We start from the raw sequence: 25,693 nt of genomic DNA, 5'->3' as shown, positions 1-25,693 counted from the left end.
CTACCCCCCATTCGAACCTGATGTTGCTGGAGTCATTGGATAGCATGAAATACATAGAGGAGCTGTGCGCTAAAAATGAACTGAGGTTCGCTAAATTTTACTCAACATGGGTGGTGTGGATTCAGTTTTGCACCTCTTCAGGTCTAGATGCTTGGCTTGCTTATGGCACTACCTGGCCTTAGTTGACCAGGTCACCTGTATATGTCAATTATGAAGGAATGTCAAGTTTATAGCTGATTCCTATGCTTGCCGGACAAACTTCCTTTGCTACCCTTGTGTTCCCCTCCCCCCAACCTCCTTGTTAGTTTTTCCCTCCCTTTTTCGGTCTGTCTTTATCTTTTCTTTCTTTTATCTATACTGTTTCTAGCCTATTGGCTCTTGACTCTAGACTTATGCTGGAAATTTTGATAAAAATCACTGCATAGTTAATGAGCATTATTAAAAAAAGCAAGACAGAACGGTTTTGTAATAATGCTGTATTTTATTGTCATCTCTATAAATAGAGATACGGTAATTCTGTACAGACTGTTTTGAATGTTGCATCTCTAATAAAATTCTTTTAAACCATAAGTAAGATGTGAGGTGCGGAACATATCTCTGTAAAATAATGTCAATATACTGTGATAAATTAATTGTTATTGAATTCATGCCAGATATAATGAGTCTGCCTGGTGGGTTATGTAATTGTTTATGTATTTTGGGAAGATGGTAAAATATCGGTAAGCAGAGGTGGCTAATTATCAGAAATTCCATTTCTTTTTTATTTATAATCTCACTTTTGAAGGCATCCTCAATTAAACTGGATATACCTTTCATTGTATTTGTTGTGGGGTCTCTAACAGGGGGAATGTAGTACTTAGTGTCAGATAAGAGTCTTATAGCTTCCACTATGTACATGTTGCGGCCCTGTATAACAATACCCCCTCCCTTTATCGGCATTATGGTGTCGAGGCAAAACGAGAGGCCTTTTTAATAATGCTTATTTCACTGGGGAAAGTGTATAGTGGGATAGGTTGAAGATCCTCATAGTGTTGTCTTCTTCTTTTTAGCATTTGATGAACTTTTTCACCCTCTTTTTTCTCTCCTTCCCTTTTTCGGTCTTTTACTTTGAGTTATCTTTTTTGAAGAATTTCATAATATGTGTGATGTGAGGATCTGGCTTTACTCATTGAATTGAGGTAGGTGAGAGCATGGAAGGAAGGTCTAAAAAGACACATAATGACTAGATAAGATGGATGTAAATAGCTCAGTTGGAATGGAGGATTGTTTACTTGGTATTATTGAATGGTCTAGAGTATACTTATGTGTGTGATATACAGTGACAAGAGAGTCATCTGGTGAGGAAGTAATAGTAGATTAAAGTGGTTAGATCTAATGGAAAATGAGACATCTAAATGGGGAAGAGGGAGTTTGATTATATTGAATTGATTGTTCAAGGTGGGGCTCTGGATACCAACTTTGCCAATGGAAAAAATTATTTGTGGCAGTTTTCTTGCGAAAAATGTCTACATAGTAACATAGTATGTTAGGCTGAATGAAGACAATGTCCATCTGGTTCAGCCTGTTTCAACCTCCTTGTTGATCAAAAGGAAGGCAAAAAAAGCCCAAGAGGCAGAAGCCAATTAGCCCTATCAGGAAAAAAAATTCCTTCCCAACTCCATAATGGCAGTCAGAATAATCCCTGGATAAACCTCTAGTCTCTCTGAATCCTACCCTCATTATCCAGCCTAATGTTTAAGGTGAAAATATTGGATCATAGACTCATGATAGTGGTATATGAATTTCATCCCTATATCATTGGTATTCAATAATTCAACAAACTGTACAAATAAATCATGAATCTCCCTGCCAAAAAATCAATATGTCGTCTATGTACCAACTCCAGAAAAAGACATGGTCAGAAGGACTCTCAGGCTCATTGGTGAAAACACTGGATTCCCACCACCCCAAAAAAATATTAGCGTAAGTAGGTTCACAGAGTGTATCCATTGTGGTACCGCGTGACTGAAGAAAAAAGGTTCCAGCAAATAAAAAATATCACTCAGACTGATATATGAGTGTATCTACTTTGTTGATTTAATATGTTTTTCTTCAAAGTCCTTGTTTCAAAGTCTTTGCTATGTCTGATAAATTTACGATGTTTTTTATCTTTGATTTCTTTTCTATATAATTCAATATTTTTTGTAACATTTGTTCAAGAGACGAGAACTCGCTGTTGCTAGCAAAAAATTTATTTGCGTCCCCAATCTCTTTTTCTAATTGTTCAGAGATCTTTTGAAGATAACTAGATTCATAATCATGTAGATACTGAATTCTACTTAAAGAATTTTTCAATTAAAGTTTGTTCCCCGCCAATGAGAAAATTTGCATCCTCTAGATGTGAATTGGGGCATCAGGTATATTCTCAAACCACGATTAACCAATCTTTTTTGAAGATATGTGTCAAAGCTTGCTACCTCCCACCAAGATTCCCACTGAACTTGGCTGGCAGTGGCATGCGGACATGAACTGGAACTGCACAATCAGAGGTTGCCTCTGTAAGGTGTCCATCTTTTTGTAATGCAGAAACTTTTGCCTGGTAAGAGGCACAAAACTCTTGGAGCTCAGCAACCTGTTTCCTCAGGGTGGCTACAATGGACTCCATGATTGGGCATGATTATTTTCTGACGATCTGGATCAGGTTTGGAGTCCCTTTGTTGTAACCAGTGAGGATCGGTAGCATGGTCAGGGAAGCCAGAAGTCGGTACATGGGTAGTATCAGTTGTGGTACAAAAGAAGCAGGCAGGTAGCATAGTCAGGGAGAAGCCAAAGGTCAGCACACAGAAGCAGCAATTGTAGGGAGAGGAGCAGTTGGGAGGCAAGCTTGACTACTGGCTGGGAGCACAATAATCATGCACTGATGGAGGGCCAGGGCCAGGTATATATAGTGTGAGCAGTGAGGGAAACAGGGTGGAGCAATCAGGAGCTGGGTTGCAGGAGCAGGAAACTGAATAAGGTTAGGCAGGGGCACTGTCACGCAGGCTGAATAGCTCACCAGGTAGAGACCACGCTCGGAACACAAGATTTCCCAGGTTTGAGTCCTGACAGCAGGGCTCTGAGATACTTCATTAGCATACATAGCATTGGGTCATTTGCCTACTTACTAGGGGTAATAAAAGTGGATTCAGAGCTAACAATGACAACCTTGAAATATAGGTTTCTTCAGTTATCCACACATTGTTATACATTTGGGGCTGTTTTTATGCTCACAGAATCCCTCACCAGTACAAACTCCTTTCATTTAAGACACTCATAGACGTCTTTTAGGGAATGTGTCACCTCTATTTTTTTTAATAATTAAAACCAGATACTGAAATATTTTCCATTTTTCCAATCTGTTTTTATTTTCTGTTTGTAGATTTTTTTATTACATTGTCTGTACATGAGTATGGTGGCTGCCATCTTGCCTTTTTTCAGATGTATTCTTTACAGCAGTTTTTAGAGGTATGCTTTAAAGCATTAGTGCCCTGTCCCTCCCTCAGTGTGTGATTATTGTGCTCCCAGACAGTAGTCAATCTTTCCTACAAACTGCTACTTTCCCTACAATGCTACATGTTGTTTGTCTTCCTTTTGGTTCCAAACCCCAGTTTTAATTGTATTTAATAAAATTTATAGTTTTAGGGTGTTCTGTGACTATATAGTCCTACACTACCTTTTACCTTCGAGAATTTTTAGGGGGGAATTAAAAGAAAAATTTTAAAAAATTATATATATATATATATATATACATACACACACTATGTTTAAAACGATCCTGTCATTTCATTAAATGCTGAAATCAATGAGCTCTTATGCTTCATGTTGTCTAGTAACATGATTTGGGCACATACCTTTGTTATTATCCTGAAAAGTACCCAGAACTGCTGCACAGTTATAATCCACCTACTCATTTTTAGTGGGTCGCCCCCCTGCCTGAGAGGTCTGCCAGTACTATAAAGGCTGGCAATTCCTCTCCCTTAGTTGCCTCTTGCATTGGACCAATGTGAGTGCTGCCCTGATACTAGATGCCGCCTCTCTTCACCAAATGGAGAAAACAAGCAAAAAGATATGCAAAGTGCAATTGCGCTATAAAATACTGTAGTAATACTCATTAGTGTAGTCTACAGAGTTGAAACAGGAGGGAGGAAGTAGTAGTACACTAATTCACAAGGCACAGAATATAGCAGCTGAGGAAAGCAAAATGAACAGCCGCTATTATACAGAGCTCCCTTATACTAGCTAAGCCCCACCTCACACTTCCTGTAATCAGTCTGTTACTAGAGACAAGCAGCTCTTGACAACAGGCAGTGGACAGCATATCAGAAGGAGAGGAGAGTTCTAGCAGCCAAAACTATTGAATGATTTTTCAGACAGAAAACATCAGCTTTGGTAAATAAAGTTTATTGCAATTTTGCTAATTGCACATTGGCTATCATATTAATATAGATATGTTGAAAAGAATTGTGACAATTTAAAATAAAAATCTGATTATACAATAGGTAATTTACTGATATTCAAAAGTTTAATAAAGCTGGAGGGACAGTTTAAAAGGGCAAATATCACTATATCATCAATTAATTAGAAGAAAACTGTGTACTGAACTACATTGATTGTGCCAGTTAATCACTTCTAAGAAGCAATACTGAAAATATCAGGCACGATGTAATCAGTATGGGTTCCATCAATGAGGCCTTCTCCATTGAAATGCACAAACCAGCAGGGAATTTTAATGCCATTCTTGGGATCGCTTCGGTAGTCTCTTTTTCCACCCCTAAAATAGCAGAAAAATAAAATTAAATGTGTGAAAGCAGGAATACTACTACTATTTATTCATACTTAGTATCTGTCAATTCCCGAACTGCTTTATTATTAGAAGCCAGAGTACAATTGTATAGTCAGGGCTAATTATGTAAACAATGTAGATCTACGATAATAAAAGTATTATGCTATGTGTCGGGTGCCAGAAAAGGGTATTTTATGCCTAAAAGCTTCCAGTATTATTTCCCAGGATGTTTTTTGAGATTATTTTAGGATTTCTGGAGGGTCCTTTTTATCTCCAAGCCACTCTTCTCCTCCTTTTAAGGCCCTTTTACACGCAACGGTTAACGTTTAAAATTTGTTTAAATAGCCGAAAATGAGCGATAATCGTTTCATGTAAACGCGGACATCGTGCACTTTTCGTTTGAATAATGAATTTATACCCCGCATAAAATCTATTGTTCAGGCGCTAAGCAACTGAGCAAATTTGTTCCATTTAAATGCATTTCGTTCAGTCTTTTGCAGGATGCAGGATAGTTTTTGTTTTTCTTGCATACACAATGAATACATTGTGTATAAAGGCAAATAGATGCTGGGAGAAGACAATGGACTCTCAATGGGCAGATTATCCCTTCTACAGCCACATGCCCGCACTGCTACTGAAGTTTACTTTACTAATGAGGACAAACAGAGATAAGTAGGTGTGAGTACTTTTATACAAAACTATCTCTAAATCTTTCAATCTTTTGGCAGTTTGAACGATTACCTTTTGTGTAAAAGGGCCTTTAACCCCTAAATGACGCGGCCCCTTTTTCTTTTTCCATTTTCATTTTCCTCCCCCCCTTCAAAGAAATTGTAACTCCTTTATTTATCCATCAACGCTGCTGTATGAGGGCTTGTTTTTTGAGGGACGAGTTGTATTTTTCAATGGTGCTATTTAAAGTACCATATAATGTACTGAAAAACTTTTAAAAAATTCTAAGTGGACTAAAATGAAAAAAAAAAACGACATTTCGCCATCTTTTAGTGCATCTTGTTTCTACCGCGCACAAACGGCAACAAAATAACTTTATTCTATGGGTAGGTACGATTACTACGATACCAAACTTGTATAGTTTTTTTTTTACTATACTACTCTTTTTTTTTCAGACATTTAATTTTTTTCAATTATTTTCTGCGGTCATTTTATTTTATGCGCGCAATAACTTTTTTATTTTTCCGTCGACGTAGTTGAGCACGGGGTTAATTTTTTGCGGGATGTTCTACAGTTTCTGTTAGTACCAATTTGGAATACATACGACTTTTTGATCGCTTTTTATTGCGTTTTTTCTGGGAGACAAAGTAAGAAAAAAGTGCATTTCTGGCGTTCTTTATTTTATTTTTCGGACAACGTTCACCGTGCGGGAAAGATAATGCACTACTTTGATAGTTCAGACTTTTATGGACGCGGCGATACCAAATACATATTTTTATTGTATGATTTAGATTTTTTAATAATAATGGCAAAAGGGGGGTGATTTAAACTTTTACAACTTTTTTTTTCTTACAGTTAAAAAAAAAACTTTATTGATTTTTTTTTTTACATTACTTTGAAGTCCCCCTAGGGGACTTTAACATGCGATGCTTTGATCGCTCCTGCAGTATGACGTAATGCTATAGCATTACGTCATACTGCTTTTTGACAGGCAGTCTATCAAGCCACCCCACGGGGATGGCTTGATAGGCAGTCTGGTAAGGCAGCCCTGGGGCCTTTCATTAGGCCCCCGGCTGCCATGACACCTGCACGGCTCCCCCGATCTCACTGCGGGGGGGCCGTGCAGGACCCCCAAACATCGTTCGGAGGATTTAAATGCCGCTGTCAGAATTGAGAGCGGCATTTAAATGGTTAATAGCCGTGATCGGCCGCGGGGCCGATCGCGGCTATTGCCCGTGGGCGTCAGCTGCTGTAAACAGCTGACGCCCGCACTGTATGAAGAGAGGTTGCCATGCAACCTCTCTTCATACATACCCCAGGTTTAAGGGGTTCTGTCAATAAAATAAAAAAATGCATACTCAACCAATCCTGCCCTTTATCCCTTAAGAGTTATACCTGTAAAAAGAAAAGACTGAAAAAAACAACTTACCTAATCCTGTTGTTGTTCTCCCTCCACTGTTTACCTGCCGCGTGCAGGGTCAGCTCCAGCAGCTCCTGCGTGCTCTCGCCGTCCTGGCCGTGTCTCAACTCTGCGGTCAATGGAGAGTTGATGGCAAGTGCGCATGCGCGCTGGGAAGGGGGACGCATGCGCACTCTCCGTTGACTCTCTGAGGATGGCAGAAGTTAGATGCGGCCAGGCCAATCAGTGGGCGACGCATCACTTGTGACGCGCCTACCACTGACCTGGGCGGCAGTACTTACCGCTCGGCATGGTCGGAGCAGGGGCAGAAGCTGGCATTTTGCCAGCTTCTGCCCTGCGATCGCATAACTGCCAGAGATAAAGATGAGGAGCAGCAGCCTCCCGGGGACAGCACAGGTGAGCAGGTTTTTTTTGTTTTTTCCTGACAGAACCCCTTTAAGCTAACTGTACACAAAAGATAGGTGTCGGTTGAACACTGGTTCAGCTGACAACTTTCTTGTATGACACTCTCATACACAAGTATACTCTGCTTGGCTAGGCGTGTGTGTTCTGAATGCAAAGAGGAGAAAGTTGCTGCCAGAATGGCTTATCTCCCTGAGAACAAAATATGGGGCAGTTGTATTTCTTATCCTTATCTCCCTCAATATCTGAAGTAAGGGTGTACCAAGAAGCCACTATATCCATTAGATGATCAGGTGAACCCTAAAATCTTTGTAGGTGTTAAAGGAGGTGATTGATCAGTTGCCAAAATTAAAAGATGCCTACAATTAAACTCTAGGCAAATTTTTAAAAATTAGAAAAATGGAGCTACTACGCTCAAGGAAGCTGATATATTTCCTGCGCTGCTTGCCTCCTGCATGCATTTCGCATAAAACACTGGTAATACTCAGAGCTCTAACCTCGATGTTTGCTGCTTCCTCCTACATATGGACCAGAAAGCAGGCAAATGACATAGAAGTGTGCAGATAGGTCTTAATATTACCAGTATTATGTGCAGAGTGTATACAGGGAATGGGCGGAGCAATAAGTCTGAGAGAAGCAGTTTCATCCAATAGCGGCATCATTTAGGCAACTTCCATATTCCAGTAACATTTTATTCCAGAAGCCATTGTATTATTTCCTGTTGAGTTAAAGACATAAATGGGCTTATTTACTATTAAAAATACGATAGTTTTTCTATAGCAAATTATGTCAGAAAACTGTCTTACATGCTTTGTGCCACATTTACTAAGTGTTTTTAGACTTTTTCAGGCATTTTTTACCAAACTGTCTAAAAAGGGGCGTGGTCTAAAACTTTGCCAAACTCCTATGAATCGGTACAGTTTTTGGCATAAACTAAACTAAACCAATTAGCAGGTAGTCTAAGCTTAGATTGACAGTCTTAAAATCCACAGATTTATCATTCAGCAAAGCTACAGTGATAAAACTGGTGCCTTTTAACACTGTCTAGTCTAAGTTTACACTGTCTAACTTTTAGACAGTAGTAGCAAATAAGCCTCATTGTGTACAAATACTCTTGAAAACTTTCATATAGGGGGGGGGGAGTGGAATTCATGGTCCTGGTATGATCTGTGATCCTAGTAGGTCCATTTTATTGATTACAAAACTTTGCTTGAAGTTTCACTTTAAATGAACTGTCCAGAATGAGGAAAAGGGTCTGCTTGTTTACTAGTAACAGCACCGTTCTTGTTCATGGGCTGTGCCTGATACTGCAGCTCTGCCTCGCTCACTTAAACAGAGCTAACCTACCAGTAGATCTTGACAGTTGAGTATATAGTTGAGTATACTTATATATCAGTATGTTCCCTACCTTGTCACTGTAAGCAGCTTGTTCTTCACTTTCATTGTTGCATCTGGTTTGTCAGGATTATCAGTTTTGTGAACATTGGAAATCTCATAATCGATTCCATGAAAAAATTGTCCTTGAAAAGTAAAACATTAATGGCGATTTTTCTCAAGAATGAGAAGACACATAACAGTAGATTACATTACAGCACTGAGGATTATAAATCTATAATACCGAAGCAAATGTTACCTAGCAGTCCATGGACTCCTTCAGAAAACGTATGATCATCCAATGTATAGAAACCTAAGAAGCTCCTGTGGAGAGGGTGACCTTTCCAAACTTCATGCAGAATAATAACAAATGTTGCTCCTTCCCCAAATGAAAAGCTCACATTACTTCTTTTGTTGACTACCAGATTAAACCTGGAAGAGTATACATACAGAAATCATATATACAGACTCTGTACTATGTGAACTGGTTTTCAGATCCATTTACTTGCACTATGTGCCTGAGGGTTACCTGAAATGTGAGACAGGCATAATTTATGCTGCTTTTGTGCAAATAATGCCTACATTTCAAGTAACTTGTATTAGGAGGAAGGATGCAAGAAGTCATCCCCACCTAACTGCAAACAGAAATGAACAGACATTCAGAATAGGCTGACCAATCTAGTAGACAACATGATTTTGCATTGAAGACCCCAGGAATGAAGATACACTCCAGTGGTCCCAATTTTGTTGGGCCAGACCCAAACTGAGCACCTGATCATTGGGGCAGGTTAATTCTCAAAAGGGGCTGCAGTTTACAAATATCTCATAGGAACAGTACACCATTACAAAGTTCTTACCCTTCCTTACTTATAGAGCCCGTTTTCTGCCATGAGATCGTCTTTTGGTTTTTATGGTTCAGGACTGTGATTTTTTCAGTTGTCACCTCAAGCCTTATCTTCATCTCTCTGTTTATAATCCCAATTCTTCCAAAGTAAGTTTCATTTGATATGACATTGTCAGTTTTCTTGTTTCCAATAAGTTCCCCATTAACTGCAATACCTGAAGAAAACAACATGACTGGTCTTAGGATATGAGGCAAACTGCTTTAAACAAAAACATGTAAGTAACTGCCTGGTGATCTACTTACTAAATAGGGCCTGTGATATGAATGACTATCTGGGGGTCTCACATTACATTCAAAGTCCTGTTTCTCCTTTTTGCAGTATAAAGGTTGTTGCAAATGCATCATCACTCATTTTAATATTATGGGAAAGCTAGATATTTCGTCCTGAATTGGTCTTACTTCCAGGACCACCATAGGGGCAGTACAACCAGTGTAAGGTCTCTGGAGCTTCCAGAGCCTCATCATGTTCCAATGGCCGGTCAGTGTCACCAGATGGAAATTTAATAAAATTGCCGCGTTTTCAGCAGTGCTAAAATCGCTGCCCATTCATTTCAATGGGCGACGCAGGGCTGAAAACGCCCCAAAATAGAACATGCATCGCTGTCAAAGCGCAGCGTTGGAAGGTGCTGCGTTTTCAGCCTTGTGTGTGCAGCCCAATTGAAATGAATGGGAGTGTTGTACAGCGTTTAGCGCTGGGCTGAAAAGGCAGCGCTAAACGCTGTATAAAACGCCCTGTGTGAGGGAGGCCTAAGGCCTCGTTCACACGAGCATGGTTTTAACGCTCAAATAGCCATACTAAAAAATTGCATATCGCTTGTGCTGAACGGGTGATTTCCATCTATTTAGGGCTCAGTCACACGGGCGCATCGGCGCACGTGTTACTGCAGGTAGCAGAAGGTCGTACCTGAAGACAGATGTCTCTCTGCAGCGCCGGAGGAAAGCACATGTGACCGGCTTCATTGCCGGTCATGTGTTCTTTCATCAGCACTGCAGAGAGACGTCTGTCTTCAGGTATGGCCGTCTTCTAACTGTCAGTCACACGGGCGCATTGGCGCCGGTGTACGGGTGCCGATGCGCCCGTGTGACTGAGCCCTAAGTCTGAAGTCTATGGAAGCTCCCACTTATCATGCACCAAAGATAGGTCAGGTCCTATCCTTTATTGCAGCACAGACAATGCGAGCTTTGCAGTCGTATGTTCTATTTTTGTTTGATGCGAATAATTTCCGCATTGAAAATCCCTTCATGTGAACCATTTTTTCTAAAAGACGCAATCTTTTCACACTCCCATAATGCGCTAAAACCACACTCGTGTGAACGAGGCCTCATAAATACTAAGGGAACTAATGCCAAGTCTATAAGAATATATATAAAAATATTCCACCAGCACCCACTCAATACAACCCGGGTGCCGACCGTTTCTTACAGCCGGCAACAGCTCCATTAAGCCGCACCGCTCATCGGAACTGTTGACCCTTTAAATGCCGCTGTCAATTCTAATGTTCCAGGGTTCTGTATGGCCCCCACGCGATGTAAACATGGGCTGCTGTATGGGTGTCATGGCAGCCGGGGGCTTTCTTAAAGGTCCCAGGGCTGTCATAGCAGAATGCCTATCAAGGCTTGATAGTATGCCTGCCAAAACACAGTATAATGTAATGCTATGGCATTACATCATACTGCAGAAGCAATCAAAGCATCACAATTTTTGGGCCCCTTTGGGGGCTAATAAACAAAGTAAAAAGAAGTTTAAAAATGTTTTACTAATTATTAAAAAAATAAAAGGTAATGAAAGTTACAAATAAAAACCCTTTTGCCATATTTATAATAGAAGAATCTAAATAATAAAACAAAAACACATATATGCCACCACTATGTCTATAAAAGTCAGATCTATCAAAATAATGTGTTATGTACTCCACATGGTGAACGTGGTCAGAAAAAAATAATAAAGAACACCAGAATTGCGCTTTTCTTGGTCACCCCTTCTCCAAGAAAAATTTCATTAAAAATATTGAAAGGTCGTATATACTCCAAAATGATACCAAAAGAAACTACAAGATGTCCTACACAAAATGAGCCCTCATACAACTTTGTCAACGAAAAAATAAAAAAGTTATGGCTGTTATAAGATTGCGGCAGAAAATAATTAAAAAAATTAAATATCTTTGAAAAAAAATAAAAGTAGTACAGCAAAAAGCTATACAAATTTGGTATCATAGTAATCGTACTGACCCATAGAATAAACATATCAGGTCACTTTTGTTGCAGTATGTAAGCTGTAGAAACAAGACACACCCAAAGATGGCAAAATTTCTTTTTTTTTTCCATTTCACTCCACTTAGAAGCCCTCATACAGCTATGTCGATGGATAAATAGAAGAGTTATGATTTTTTAAAAGAGGGAGGATAAAACAAAAAATGGAAAAAAAGGGTCCCGTCCTTAAAGGGTTATTAAAAGAAATAATAATCATAGCCATACTAATAATAACTAAATAATAATGCCAAAAAAATTATATTAAAAAGATCTCAAAGTTGATATAACGTCTAATAAATTAGTAGTGAATGAAAATCTAAAAATATTAGCACTATAGCGAAGTACTATTTCAATCCAGACCTAAGTGAGTGTGCGTGGCCGACATAACTGTACTGTGTTCTAAATGTACTACTGTGTCATAAATGTGACTTGGATCTGTGGAATTGCTGTGTGCATCTTTCCCTATTCTATTTGCATTTGTTTATTTGTATTTTATATCAAGTCACAGTAAAATTTAGCCAAAACATTTTGCTACATTGCCTTTTCTTTCTCAAGGTTAAATACATTGTTTTAAGGGGGTATATTGTTGGGTTATATTGATAAGCATAGTTACATTTAGGCCTCATTCACACGAGAAAAGAGCGCTTCTATTAGAACCAATGGTTTCCTATAGAAGCATTCACATGAAAGAATTGTAGACGTGCTAAATACTCGCACCTTCAAAAGATAGGATATGTGTGGCTACAATGCCCGCATCTAAGGTCTGTGCTGCGAGAAAAGATAGGACCTGACCTATCTTTAGTGCGTGATGCGCAAGAGTTTCCATAGACTCCTATGTGAGCAGGAGTCTATGGAAACTCCTGTGAAGGAAAAGAAGATTTTTGCTGACCAAGGGAATATCCTGCTGCTTACAGCAGAACATTTAAAATGTGCTGCCTAGATGCACATTTTAATGTCCCGCTGTAAACTCCTGTTATTCTCAGCGGGGATGAGGGGACTCACCGAGGGTTCCCTTAACCCCCGCGGGGAGTAACAAGAATTTACAACAGGACATTTAAAATGTGCTTCAGGGTATTCCTAGAGCCATACTGGGCAATTCCCCAGCAGCGGGAGAGGGTAGGGGGGCAGTAGAGGACTCCCTCCACCTCTCTCCCAAAGGGATCTCCCTATAGCGGGGAGAGAGAGAGGGTAAAGTTACAGGGCTTCCCCGAGAGCGTGAAAAGGGGGCAGGGCTAGAGCGATTCACCCTCTAGCCCCAGCCCATATATTTGTGATGGTGAAACTCTGTGAGAAGACCTATAACCCTACACCTTATCTCTAGCCCTGCCCACTCTCTCTGTGCTATGGAGATATCCCAAAGGGATCCCCACAGCAGAGAGAGACAGAGCAGGGCAATGGGTTAATCCCCCATAGCCTCGCTCTCTCTCTCCCTGAAAGTGGGAAATCCTGAAGCCCTGCGGGGCCTCTTCTCTCTCACCTCCTGGAGCAGCTGCGCTTCTTTAAGTGTAGCTGCCCATTCATGCGATCTTTAGCGCAGTATAGGCGCGATTTTTGCACCTATACTGCGCTGAAACAGTGCTCGTGTGAACGAGGCCTTAAAAAGCAAATATCTGCTTGTGGTTTGCAGTCTCCATTGCTTTGCACACGTGAGTAATTAGGGGTAGGGTTACTCAATCAGGGCCTAATAAATTGCATCTGTGGAACTTCCTGTGTTCATTCCAAACAGAGGAGGAACAGAAGCACTACAGCTAAGTGCTATTTCAATACAAACTTAAGTGAGCATGCGGGGCTAACATAACTGTACCGTGTTCTAAGTGTCCTGTTTCATAAGTGTGATTTGGGATTAGTGACTTTGGATTTAGGGGCTTTAAAAGAGTCACTTGTATTTAATTACTAGTAATTATTAGGACATTACAGTACCAGTGTTTCTGGTGGCACATCACACTGATAGTAGTTTGATTACCACAGAAGACAAACACAGTAACAAAACTGTACTGTGCATGACCGCATGTGAGACTCCTCGGTCATCTGTAGTACAGTTAGGGGAGGTACGCAGGGACACTGGTCATGTGTAGTCGGCCTAAATGGAAAACCACTGAGAAACACTGACACGGAAAATGACTTGGGGATTTTAGTTAACTGTAAGCTTAACTGGAGCAACCAGTGTTAGGTAGCTGCTGCTAAGGCAAGTAGGATTATGGAGTGCATCAAAAGAGGTCTAGGGGCACATGATGAGAGCATTGCACTTTCTCTTTACAAGTCACAGTTTTGGGCACTGGTACTCAAGAAGGACATATCAAAGTTTGAGCTACCTAATAACTATGTATAGATATATCAGGGGATAATACAGAGATCTCTCCCATGATCTATTTATACCCACGACTGTAACAGTAACAGTTGGGCATCCTCTACTTCTAGAAGAGAGGAGGTTTCACACCAACATAGAAGGGGGTTCTTTACTGTAGTGGCGCGATGGTGTACTCGATAAAAGAGTTTGAGAGGGGCCTTATTTGAGTGATACAATATTATATGTTATAATCCTTAATCAAACTGCTAACGACCACTTGTCAGTTAGCATGTGCGTGCTTCTCATGCTCCGCCCCTGGTGACATCATTGCTCTGCCCCCTGGTGACGACATTGAAAGTCCTACAACATATATAAAATACAGAGCCTGACCGACAGAAGAACAATACAGTTAGGGCTCTTAAAAAGGGGGGGACAAAAATAAGAGAATATAACTAAGCTGTTATTATCTCACACACAACTCAGCAGTCCTGACAGAGGACACCAACCTACCACCACCACTAAGATCCGTGAGCTAAAGGACCTGTGCTGATGTCACGGCTGTGGGAGGAGCCAAGCTGTGTTTATCTTGTGTGGGGATCAAGATGGCTATAGCAGAGCTGTGTGTGTGATGTGTTGTGTGGGGTCAGGATGGATGGAGAAGAACTGTGTGGGATGTGTAGGGGATCAGGATGGATGCAGTAGAGCTCTGTGTGTAATGTGTTGTGTGTGTAATGTGTGGGAATCAGGATGGATGTAGCAGAGCTGTGTGATGTGTGGGGTCAGGATGGATGTAGTAGAGCAGTGTGTGTAATGTGTGGGGATCATAATGGATGTACCAGGTAGCACAGCTGTGTGGCGCAATGCGCCACCAGAAACACTGGTGCTATAATTTCCTAATAATTACTAGTCAAACTACTAATGACCACTTGTTCGTACAATTTGTGTGTGTGATGTGTGAGTTACATGCAGAGCCTGACCGCACCTGTGATGTCAGTTACCGTCTCTTAGCTCCGCCCCCTGATCACATGACGGTGATGTCATCACAGATCCTTTATACTCCTTTTGCAGTGAATGAGGAATTATGGGGAGACTACATCTCCCACACACCCCTGCAGCCTCAGTTCTAATGGATACAGCAGTACTCAGTCTGCCAGTTTGTACCTGGTTGTCAGACTGCTGCACGCCTCCAATAAATGACCTCACAAATTTACACATACCATCTCTTAGCTCCGCCCCCCCCCATTACACTACAGTGACTTCATCAGAGGTCCTTAATAAATACATAGCTTGCGGTGCATATTGACCAACAACATTGAAGCATAGTCCATCCCCACTATCTTCACATCTCCTGAACGTGATATCATGTCATCTCAAGTGCTAATGCTGCCAACACCAGTCCAGCCTTCATCTAATTGTCAACTGTTTTCCAGTGCTGAAACCAACCATCGCTGTCATGCAAACATGTCACCACAGAGGGTTCAACGCCTTCGTATGAGAAACACTGGTACTATAATTTTCTAATAAGTATTAGTAACTTCAAAAGGCTCTGTGATCTGGGGAATATTCTGATTGCCAGATTTTTTTTCACTTAACCCCTATATCACTGCCCATAGTGATATAGCCCAGAAGATTTCCAGGCTATGTTTCACTATGAGACCGTGCAGAACACAATGCCATAAGCTCTGGCATTGCGTTCTTCACACACACTGCCTGCACAGTCCCACAGAAAACCAGTTCAGGTCTTTAAAAAAAGAAGCAGGAGAATATAACCGATCTGCCGACAACTTCCCACTTCTGTTTTTGAACTCCTGCACTGTTTACAGATTGCCACAGAGACCATCGGCTTGTCAGAAGCTGGCCGATTGTCCCCGTAGCAGGGAGAGCTGGTGATCGGCTGTCAGATGAAAACCGGGCATCAGCTCTTACAGCGGAGAAAACCTCTGATCTGCGCTGTTTAACCCTTTACATGCCATGGTCTGTGCAGCATGTAAAGGGCTGACAGAGGGAGGGGCTCCCTCTGTCACCATTGGACCCTCCGCAATGTGATCAGGGGGTCCTAATGGGTCTCTGTGGCACCCAGAGGCTTGACTATGGCCTCTGGGTCTGCCAGCGATCTCTGGCTGTTTAACCCTTTACATGCCATGGTTTATGTGACCACAGGATGTAAAGGAATGACAGAGGGAGGGGGCTCCCTCTGTCACCATTGGACCCCCCGCAATGTAATAAGGAGGTCCTGATAGGTCTCTGTGGCACCTGGAGGCTTGAGTATAGCCTCTGGGTCTACCAGCTAAATTAGGTTAAGACACTCAGACTCTGTCTGAGCGTTCTAGCCTGTCTAATACCCTGCTATGCTGAGGTATAGCAGAGTATTAGAAGAATAAAAAAAAGTATTATGCAAGCCTCCTAAAGAGACAAAAATTTAAAAAACTAAAAAAAAAAAAAAAATTATAAAAAAATAAAATAAAAACGCCAAAACCCCCCCTTTCTCTATTTACTTTGTAAAGAATAAAAATTAAAATCAAAATTACACATGTGGTATCCCAGCGTTCATAATGACCCAGAGAAGGAAGTTAGTACATTACTTAATCAGGGTGCACAGCATGGTAAAAAAAAATGTAAAAACGTGGGAAAAATAGCTACCGTATATACCGGCGTATAAGGCGACGGGGCGTATAAGACGACCCCCCAACTGTCACCTTATACGCCGGTATACAGTGGAGAAAAAAAAAAAAATTAATTACTCACCTCCCACGGCGTTCTGTCGCGCTCCGGCAGGATGTCGCTCGCTCCGGCAGGATGTCGCTCGCTCCTCGTCCCCGGCGCAGCATAGCTTTCTGAATGCGGGGCTTGAAATCCCCGCTTCCAGAAAGCTAATACACACGCCGGCAGCCATGACATCATTGAATGGCTGTGATTGGCTAAAGCACAAGTGGCTTCAGCCAATCACACTATTCAATGACATCATTGAATGGGTGTGATTGCTAACACGTGCGCTTCAGCCAATCACAGCCATTCAATGCTGTCATGGCTGCCGGCGTGTGTATTAGCTTTCTGGAAGCGGGGATTTCAAGCCCCGCATTCAGAAAGCTATGCTGCGCCGGGGACGAGGAGCGAGCGACATCCTGCCGGAGCGAGCGACATCCTGCCGGAGCGCGACAGAACGCCGTGGGAGGTGAGTAATAATTTATTTTTTTTTACACTTTTTTTTTTTTGTATTACCGGCGCATAAGACGACCCCCGACTGCAGAGCAGATTTTTCGGGGTTCAAAAGTCGTCTTATACGCCGGTATATACGGTAATTTAGCCTATTTTACCATGCAAAAAACGGAATAGAAAGTGATCAAAATGCTGCACGGATCAACAAATGGTACTTATAAAAAGTACAACTCATCCCACAAAATAAAAACCCTTACACATCTTTCTTGATAAAAAAAATTAAAATGCTTAGGGTCTTTGAATGCAGCGATAAACTTTTTTTTTTTTAAGTCTGAAAAATTGGTGAAAAAGAAAAAAACTATTACAATTTGGTATTGGCATAATCGTACTGGCCTGTAGAATTACTTTAATACATTATTTATACTGCTCAGAGAATGCAGTGAAAAATAAAAATGAAAAACATGCCAGAATTACAGATTTTCTTAATCTTGCCCCTAAAAAAATGGAATAAAAAGCGATCAAAATTTTACATGTTCCTGAAAATTAGATAAATGAAGACTGGAGTTCATCCTGCAAAAAACAAGGCCTTCTAGAGCTCTGGCAATGGAAAAATAAAATTAATACGGCTCTTGGAATGTGGCAACACAAAAGCAGATCTTTAAGAAAAAAATGTTTTAAATGTATAAAATTAGCAAAATATAAAAAACTGTATAAACTTGGTGTCGCCGGAATCGTGCTGACTCAGAGAATAATGTTATCATATTATTTATTCTGCACGCTGAACGCCGTAAAAATGAAATACAAAAAAACAAATGGAAGAATTTCTTTCTTTTCCCCCAATCTTCCTACAATTTTTTTGCAAAGTTATGCAATACATTATATATACCCAAAATTGATATTATTAAATAATACAATTTGTCCCGCAAAAATCAAACCCTCATATCGCCGTGTCAATGGAAAAATGAAAAAGTTATGGTTCTTGGAACGTGACTGCAAAATTAGTTGAAATAAATGATTGGCCCATTTAAAAAACCCGCCCTGGTAGGTCTGACAGGGTTGTAAGAAACCCGCCACTGAGGGGGTTAAATGTAGAAAATTGGCTTCTACCTCATTGGGTTTTTTTTGCCTTCTTTTGGATTAACATTGGGGATAACAGACTGAACTGGATGGACATATGTCTTTGTTCGGCCTTTCACACTACGTTACTATTATTAGTAACTAGAGATGAGCATGCTCGTTTAAGGCTGATTACTCGACCGAGCACCATGCGCGCGCGGGGGGGGGGGGGGGTGAGTAGCGTGGAGGAGCGCGCGGGGGGGAGAGATCGGGAGATCTCACTCCCCCCCCCCCCGCTAGCCTCAAGCCCCCCACCGCCCCTCCACATGGTGCTCGGTCAAGTAATCAGTTGCTCGAGAAGAAGCATCAGCCTTAAACAAGCATGCTCAATCATCTCTATTAGTAACCACTAAATTTATCCCTCTAATACCTTCTGACTATAAAAGTATAATATACGATCAGTAAAATCTATTTAGAAACCAATAATGTATATATTTATCATAGGTATTATTACAGGTTAATCTTACGGACAATATATATTCTGCAGATACTCTGCTTCTAAGATATCACTGTATTCTTCATTTAGTTGAGCATCAGGTTGCAAGTTTCTCTGATAGTTGCAAACTATTGACACTAATGTGGAATGTCTTTCAAGTTGCATGCAAAAGGAGGGACTTTTCCTCACAGAAAAGTGTCAGCAACCTACAAGGAAATATGTCATGGCTCAGGAGTTGTGCTGTATTCCTTCAATGATGTGTGCTATCTTGAGGAGAATATTGCATGCTGCATTCTAAATAGTTACATGTGTACTGTACATTACCCCACAATGTTATCTCACATACAAAAAACAATAAATAATCTTTCTTGTACCAATGAAATGAATGGAGCAGTAGTGGGCACATGTGATTGCTGCTCCATTCATCTGTGGACACTCGGGGATCCTCTTCTGATGATCAGTGGGGGTCCCAGCAGACGGACATCCACCGATCAGATATTTATTCCCTCTCCTGTGGTTTGGGAAAAAGTTTCTTTTGTGGGAAAGCCTCTTAAAGTGGCAAGTTCCAGTACATACCTAGTTGTTTATCCTCGATAAGATTCAAGATCACACCCGGCTGTTCCTGAATATTGAAGCACAGCGTGTCATTCTTTTGTGGGACATTTATCACAAAATGAGGGTCAGAATCCACTGTTAATAAAAATGATGTAAAACATTAATATTCAGCTTTACAAGTTATTGTTGGGAAACAGACTGCATTATAAGAAAGAACAGAAACAACTCAGTGCTGTAAAATAAGGCCCCTTTAAGGGCTCACTCACAGAGGCATATATCACCTGAGTATAACGCATGCATTTTTCACACGCGTAGTACGTAGTGCTAAAATCCCATTAACTTCTATTGGGTCGCTCAAACTTGTGTTTTTTTTCACACGCGTCAAAAAAATGCAGAATGTCCTATTTTAATGCACCAATATAGGCTACAGAGATTTAATATATGCAGAAAATACACATTTACATATGTATTTACTGTATACTCTTTATTTTATGTGCGTAATACGCGGGACCCATATGACCTTTTTGAGTGAGCCCTTAGGGGTTTCGCACTAAACACATATATCACCTATGTAGGAAGTTATGGAACATAGGCAACTCTGTGTATGATCGCTGGGGGTCCCAACTACTGGGTCTTGAAATTTGCAGGAGAAGGAAGTCCCCAAATTCTCCTAATGAATGGAGGCAGGATGCACATGCTTGACCACCGCTCCATTCACTGAACATTATATGGTGATAGCCAAGCGCTGCATAAACGTGGAGCAGTGGTCACTTATGTCCACCATCGCTCCATTCACTAGGGAAACTATCGTTCTTGTGATCCCTGTAGATCCCAGTAGTTGGACCCCCAGTGATTATACATTTATAACCTGTCCTGTAGATAGATGATAGATGTATATAGCGTGAAAACCTATCAATAACAGACATAAAAGGGCATTTCACTGGTCATTACACGATTAAGCCTATGTAAAAACATGCAAAAGTATTTTAGGCGCTCTAAAGGAACGTACACATTAAATGTAAATGCAGGAAATTCCTGTTGAATTTATTACAAAGAAACCTAAAATAATGGCAAATAGCAAAGTGCCAAAAAGCAAATTATGCAAATATGCAACGCGTTTCGTCGCTCCTGTGGCGACTTTCTCAAGCATAAACATGTATAGTCACATACAGCTATATATATGTAGAAGCAAACACTTACATTAGAACACTAACCAATCCTGATCCATTCATCTGTTTCCTCCAGCGTGTCCTGATGGAAATGCACGCTGGGGCTTGCCGCCCGGTGCAGTCCGTAGGACTTCCGGGTTGCGGCCACCACGTAAGACGTCATGACGCCTAGGGCGTCATGACTGCCTTCCGGTGTATCTACGTGGGCTTTACAAACCAGTCTGTAGGACTTCCGGGTTTTCGCCAGCACGTAAAGCGTCATGACGCTCCGGTCGTCATGACTACCGTCCGGTGGATATACGTGGGATGTATTACCCATGGCGCTCCATCCGGAGGTAAGATGCACTGACGCTTTCACGTCCTATATCATGTGACCGCACCTAGCGTATATACGTTGCCATGGTTGCATCACTCCTCTCAGATCACGGACAAGCCTAAACTTAGAAAGCGCAATCTCTGTGTGGCCCGCTGCTGACAGCAAGGGGGCCACATACTTGATGTACTCAGCACAAAAGATATTTACTTGTGTCTATGAATATTTGTAAACCCTGTGGGATGCATTATAAAAATTATTAAACATAAAAATAAGTATATACACATATGTGCACATAAAAGCTGGTTATTACACATACATATATATAAATATACACATTTGTACCAAAATTGCATACATGAAGAAAATGCATACTTAATATATAGATATATATCCACCAACCTATGTCATAAAACTTCTCTTGCTGTAACTTTAAAAATTATTAAAATTTCTCTAAAACTTCGTTTAAACCGTGAGGAACAAGTGAACCCAACTTAAAAATCCAGAACATCTCCTTTATCCTCAAACAGTTGACTGATTTCACAGATATTTTCTCCAACGGAGTTACTTTTAGCAATGAGGGGTCACAATTATGAGATAAAAAGTAATGTCTCGAGACACTATGTTTCATGAAACCTTTCTTATTATTACTTTTATGTTGAGAAATTCTGGAACTAAGACAATTACTGGTTCTTCCCACGTACCTCTTCCCGCAGGGGCATTCAAGTAGGTATATCAAGTGTGGTAAAAAACGGTGTAAAAGCTGTATACATATATCACATGGCACCACGGAAATAAAAAGTAAAGATAGTGAGAAAATATCCATAAAACAATATCTAACGTGTAAGTCTAGGTACGTGATATACCTACTTGAATGCCCCTGCGGGAAGAGGTACGTGGGAAGAACCAGTAATTGTCTTAGTTCCAGAATTTCTCAACATAAAAGTAATATTAAGAAAGGTTTCATGAAACATAGTGTCTCGAGACATTACTTTTTATCTCATAATTGTGACCCCTCATTGCTAAAAGTAACTCCGTTGGAGAAAATATCTGTGAAATCAGTCAACTGTTTGAGGATAAAGAAGATGTTCTGGATTTTTAAGTTGGGTTCACTTGTTCCTCACGGTTTAAACGAAGTTTTAGAGAAATTTTAATAATTTTTAAAGTTACAGCAAGAGAAGTTTTATGGCATAGGTTGGTGGATATATATCTATATATTAAGTATGCATTTTCTTCATGTATGCAATTTTGGTACAAATGTGTATATTTATATATATGTATGTGTAATAACCAGCTTTTATGTGCACATATGTGTATATACTTATTTTTATGTTTAATAATTTTTATAATGCATCCCACAGGGTTTACAAATATTCATAGACACAAGTAAATATCTTTTGTGCTGAGTACATCAAGTATGTGGCCCCCTTGCTGTCAGCAGCGGGCCACACAGAGATTGCGCTTTCTAAGTTTAGGCTTGTCCGTGATCTGAGAGGAGTGATGCAACCATGGCAACGTATATACGCTAGGTGCGGTCACATGATATAGGACGTGAAAGCGTCAGTGCATCTTACCTCCGGATGGAGCGCCATGGGTAATACATCCCACGTATATCCACCGGACGGTAGTCATGACGACCGGAGCGTCATGACGCTTTACGTGCTGGCGAAAACCCGGAAGTCCTACAGACTGGTTTGTAAAGCCCATGTAGATACACCAGAAGGCAGTCATGACGCCCTAGGCGTCATGACGTCTTACGTGGTGGCCGCAACCCGGAAGTCCTACGGACTGCACCGGGCGGCAAGCCCCAGCGTGCATTTCCATCAGGACACGCTGGAGGAAACAGATGAATGGATCAGGATTGGTTAGTGTTCTAATGTAAGTGTTTGCTTCTACATATATATAGCTGTATGTGACTATACATGTTTATGCTTGAGAAAGTCGCCACAGGAGCGACGAAACGCGTTGCATATTTGCATAATTTGCTTTTTGGCACTTTGCTATTTGCCATTATTTTAGGTTTCTTTGTAATAAATTCAACAGGAATTTCCTGCATTTACATTTAATGTGTACGTTCCTTTAGAGCGCCTAAAATACTTTTGCATGTTTTTACATTTGTGTTCCCTTTGAGGAGTTGCATCCCCTTGTTTTTGGGAGATACAACAAATTTTGGGCAAGCCCCTCCCCGAATCCACGGGGGGTCTTTGAAGGAATACACATTCTTTTGTTCCATTTGGATCCTGAGGACATTTGTCCTCTGTTACTAAGTGCAGACCAGGACTTGGAGGTGTAGAGTGGATGGGTTCTCCCCTCATGGGAAGCATCCTCCACCTACACCGGGTAAGTCATTTTTCATCTTCTAATCTACACCTTTCAACATTGTTTGGTTTTCTTGGATATTCGTAAGAGGGGCGCTGTCCTTATTGTTTTTCATCTTACGATTAAGCCTATGGTATACCTACCAAAAGTTGGATGGTAATTTGAGCTTGCAGAAGCTAGGGAAAAGGGAAATGAAAAGCACATTAATATAAACCTGTTTATCAAAGTGAGGATTCTGTCTTTGATGGGTGATAGGGTTGTCCCAGACTTTCTTACTAATGACCTATCCTCAAGATAAGTCATCAATTGTTGATTAGCATGGTTTTGGCACTCAGGATCTCCACCGATCATTGTGTACAGAGTCAGAAGCAGACAGTTCTGTCTGTAGTGCAGCCAGGTAGGCCAGGTTGATATTGCAGGTTCAACTCCGATCACTGCCAATCAACTATTGAAAACCTATCTGGAGGTCCTGATGTCTTTAAATCAGCATGGTAAAAGATTACCTGTTTGGTTATTTTCATTTATTGTTCAGTTCCTCTATACAATACATGAAAAAATATTCTTATTGATATATGAAAGCTAACAAGAAGCAAGATAGTTGCTTTTGACTGATTTCATTGTACTTAATACTAATGACCACCTGTCCTTGATTGAGTTATTGTGTGAGCTACATCACGTGATAAGTCACCTGGGCTCTGAGCTCCACCCTGATCAAATGACAGTGACGTCATCACATGTCCTTCATCCCTGTGCAGATTACGGGCAGACTACATCCCCTACAAACCTCCGCGGTCTCAGTTGCTATGGAATACTAACGATCATTTGTTTGTAAGTGAGTGACTGTGTGAGTTACATGACAGTGACGTCATCACAAATCCTAAAACATGCAGAGCCTGACATCAGTCGTGTGCTACAGGACCTGTGATGTTGTCACTGTTATGTGATCAGTCACCTCGGCTCTGACCTCTGCACCTGATCACATGATGGTAACATCATCACAGGTCTTTCACTTTCTTAAAAAACCTGCAGAGCCTGACAGCAGCCATGTGCTTACAGCACATGTGATGATGTCACCATCATGTGATCAGTCACGTGTGTGTGAGGAGTCTGGGGAGACATGATCAAGGGATGGTTAGTGTGTGCAGGACTCTGTTGCACAGCTTGTAATCCCTGCTGTATGGGATGAAAAATGTATGTAGCAGAGCTGTATGTGATGTACATATAGCAGATCTGTGTGTGTGTGTTACAAGCATGTAGCAGAGCATTGTGTGTCATGTGTATGTAGCAGAGCTGTATGTGTGTCATGTGCATGTAGCAGAGCAGTGTGTGTGATGTGCATGTAGCAGAGCTGTGTGTGACGTGCATGTAGCAGAGCCGTGTGTGTGACGTGCATGTAACAGAGCCATGTGTGTGTCACATGCATGTAGCAGAGCTGTGTGTGTCACATGCATGTAGTAGAGCTGTGTGTGTGTCACATGTATGTAGCAGAGCTCTGTGTGTGTCACATGCATGTAGCAGAGCTGTGTGTGTGTCACATGCATGTAGCAAAGCTGTGTATGTGACATGCATGTAGCAGAACTGTGTGTGTTACCTGTATGTATTAGAACAGTGTAACATGTGCATGTAGCAGAGCTGTGTGTAACATGCATGTAGCATGTTTGGTATATATAACTACCTCTGATTATATCCTTACTGTGTAATTTTACAGGTCTTTATGGTTGCAGCAATACCAATTATGTCTACTTTAACCCTCTAATGACTAAGGGTCATTGATGCTCCTGAGCTCAGATCATATCCTGCAGTACTACTATTCCCACTTTCGAATTATCAGTAACTTTTTCTTATTTTTAGGTGCCATATTTACATTATGCCACGCAGAATCCCCCCTGACACACGTTTTGGGTATGGCATTTGCGACACGGCTGATGGCTTATATGCAGTCTCTATATGGTAGCAGTTTTATGATCTCCGATAACTGACCACTTCATGAGTACTGCGTGTGACCTCTGTCTGCCCCGCACCGCCACACTTGCACCAATTATACCATTCCGAGATAAGAGTCCAGCTATCCACGTGTCGGTGGTTAAGTGGACCTTCCCAGTAACCACATCAGTAAGGGCATGGTTGATATTCCATGACATGTGCTGGTATAGGGCAGGGACGGCACAGCGGGAAAAATTTTGGCGACTAGGGACCGAGTAGTGAGGGACAGCTACCGCCATGAGGTTGCAGAGAGCCTCAGTTTCTACCAGCCTTTATGGCAGCATCTCCAGGCTCAGCAGTTTGGAGATATGCATGTTTAGCGATTGTGCATGTGGGTGGGTGGCTGCATATTTACGCTTGTGCTCTAATATTCGTGTTATGGACAGCTGAACGCTGCACTGGGACACATTGGTGGAGGCAGTGGAGGACCGTGCAGGTGAAGGGGTGGGTGCAGGGTGGGAGATGCTCGTGCCTGCGTCCTGGGAGGGGGATTGCATCTCAGTGCCAGCATGTGACACAGGGGAAGAGGCAGTGGTGTG

At 41.2% G+C, this 25,693-nt stretch overlaps 1 protein-coding gene across 1 annotated transcript in view; it reads right to left on the bottom strand.

The window, feature by feature from the left end:
• Positions 1-4,491: 4,491 nt before the first annotated feature.
• LOC136621169 (inter-alpha-trypsin inhibitor heavy chain H3-like) overlaps positions 4,492-25,693 on the bottom strand; it is a 191,825-nt gene continuing 170,623 nt past the window's right edge. The window contains exons 17-22 of the mRNA XM_066596443.1: positions 23,315-23,347; positions 19,392-19,505; positions 9,524-9,725; positions 8,926-9,098; positions 8,701-8,812; positions 4,492-4,789 (exon numbers count right to left, since the gene is read on the bottom strand). Of these exons, the coding sequence (XP_066452540.1) occupies positions 4,648-4,789; positions 8,701-8,812; positions 8,926-9,098; positions 9,524-9,725; positions 19,392-19,505; positions 23,315-23,347 (776 nt within the window). The 3' untranslated portion in view covers positions 4,492-4,647. The remainder of the gene's footprint in view (positions 4,790-8,700; positions 8,813-8,925; positions 9,099-9,523; positions 9,726-19,391; positions 19,506-23,314; positions 23,348-25,693) is intronic.

The sequence above is a fragment of the Eleutherodactylus coqui genome, chromosome 3 (genome assembly GCF_035609145.1).
Source record: "Eleutherodactylus coqui strain aEleCoq1 chromosome 3, aEleCoq1.hap1, whole genome shotgun sequence".
NCBI lineage: Eukaryota > Metazoa > Chordata > Amphibia > Anura > Eleutherodactylidae > Eleutherodactylus > Eleutherodactylus coqui.
Note: the sequence above shows the minus strand (reverse complement) of the source record. Positions and strands in the feature narration are given on the sequence as shown.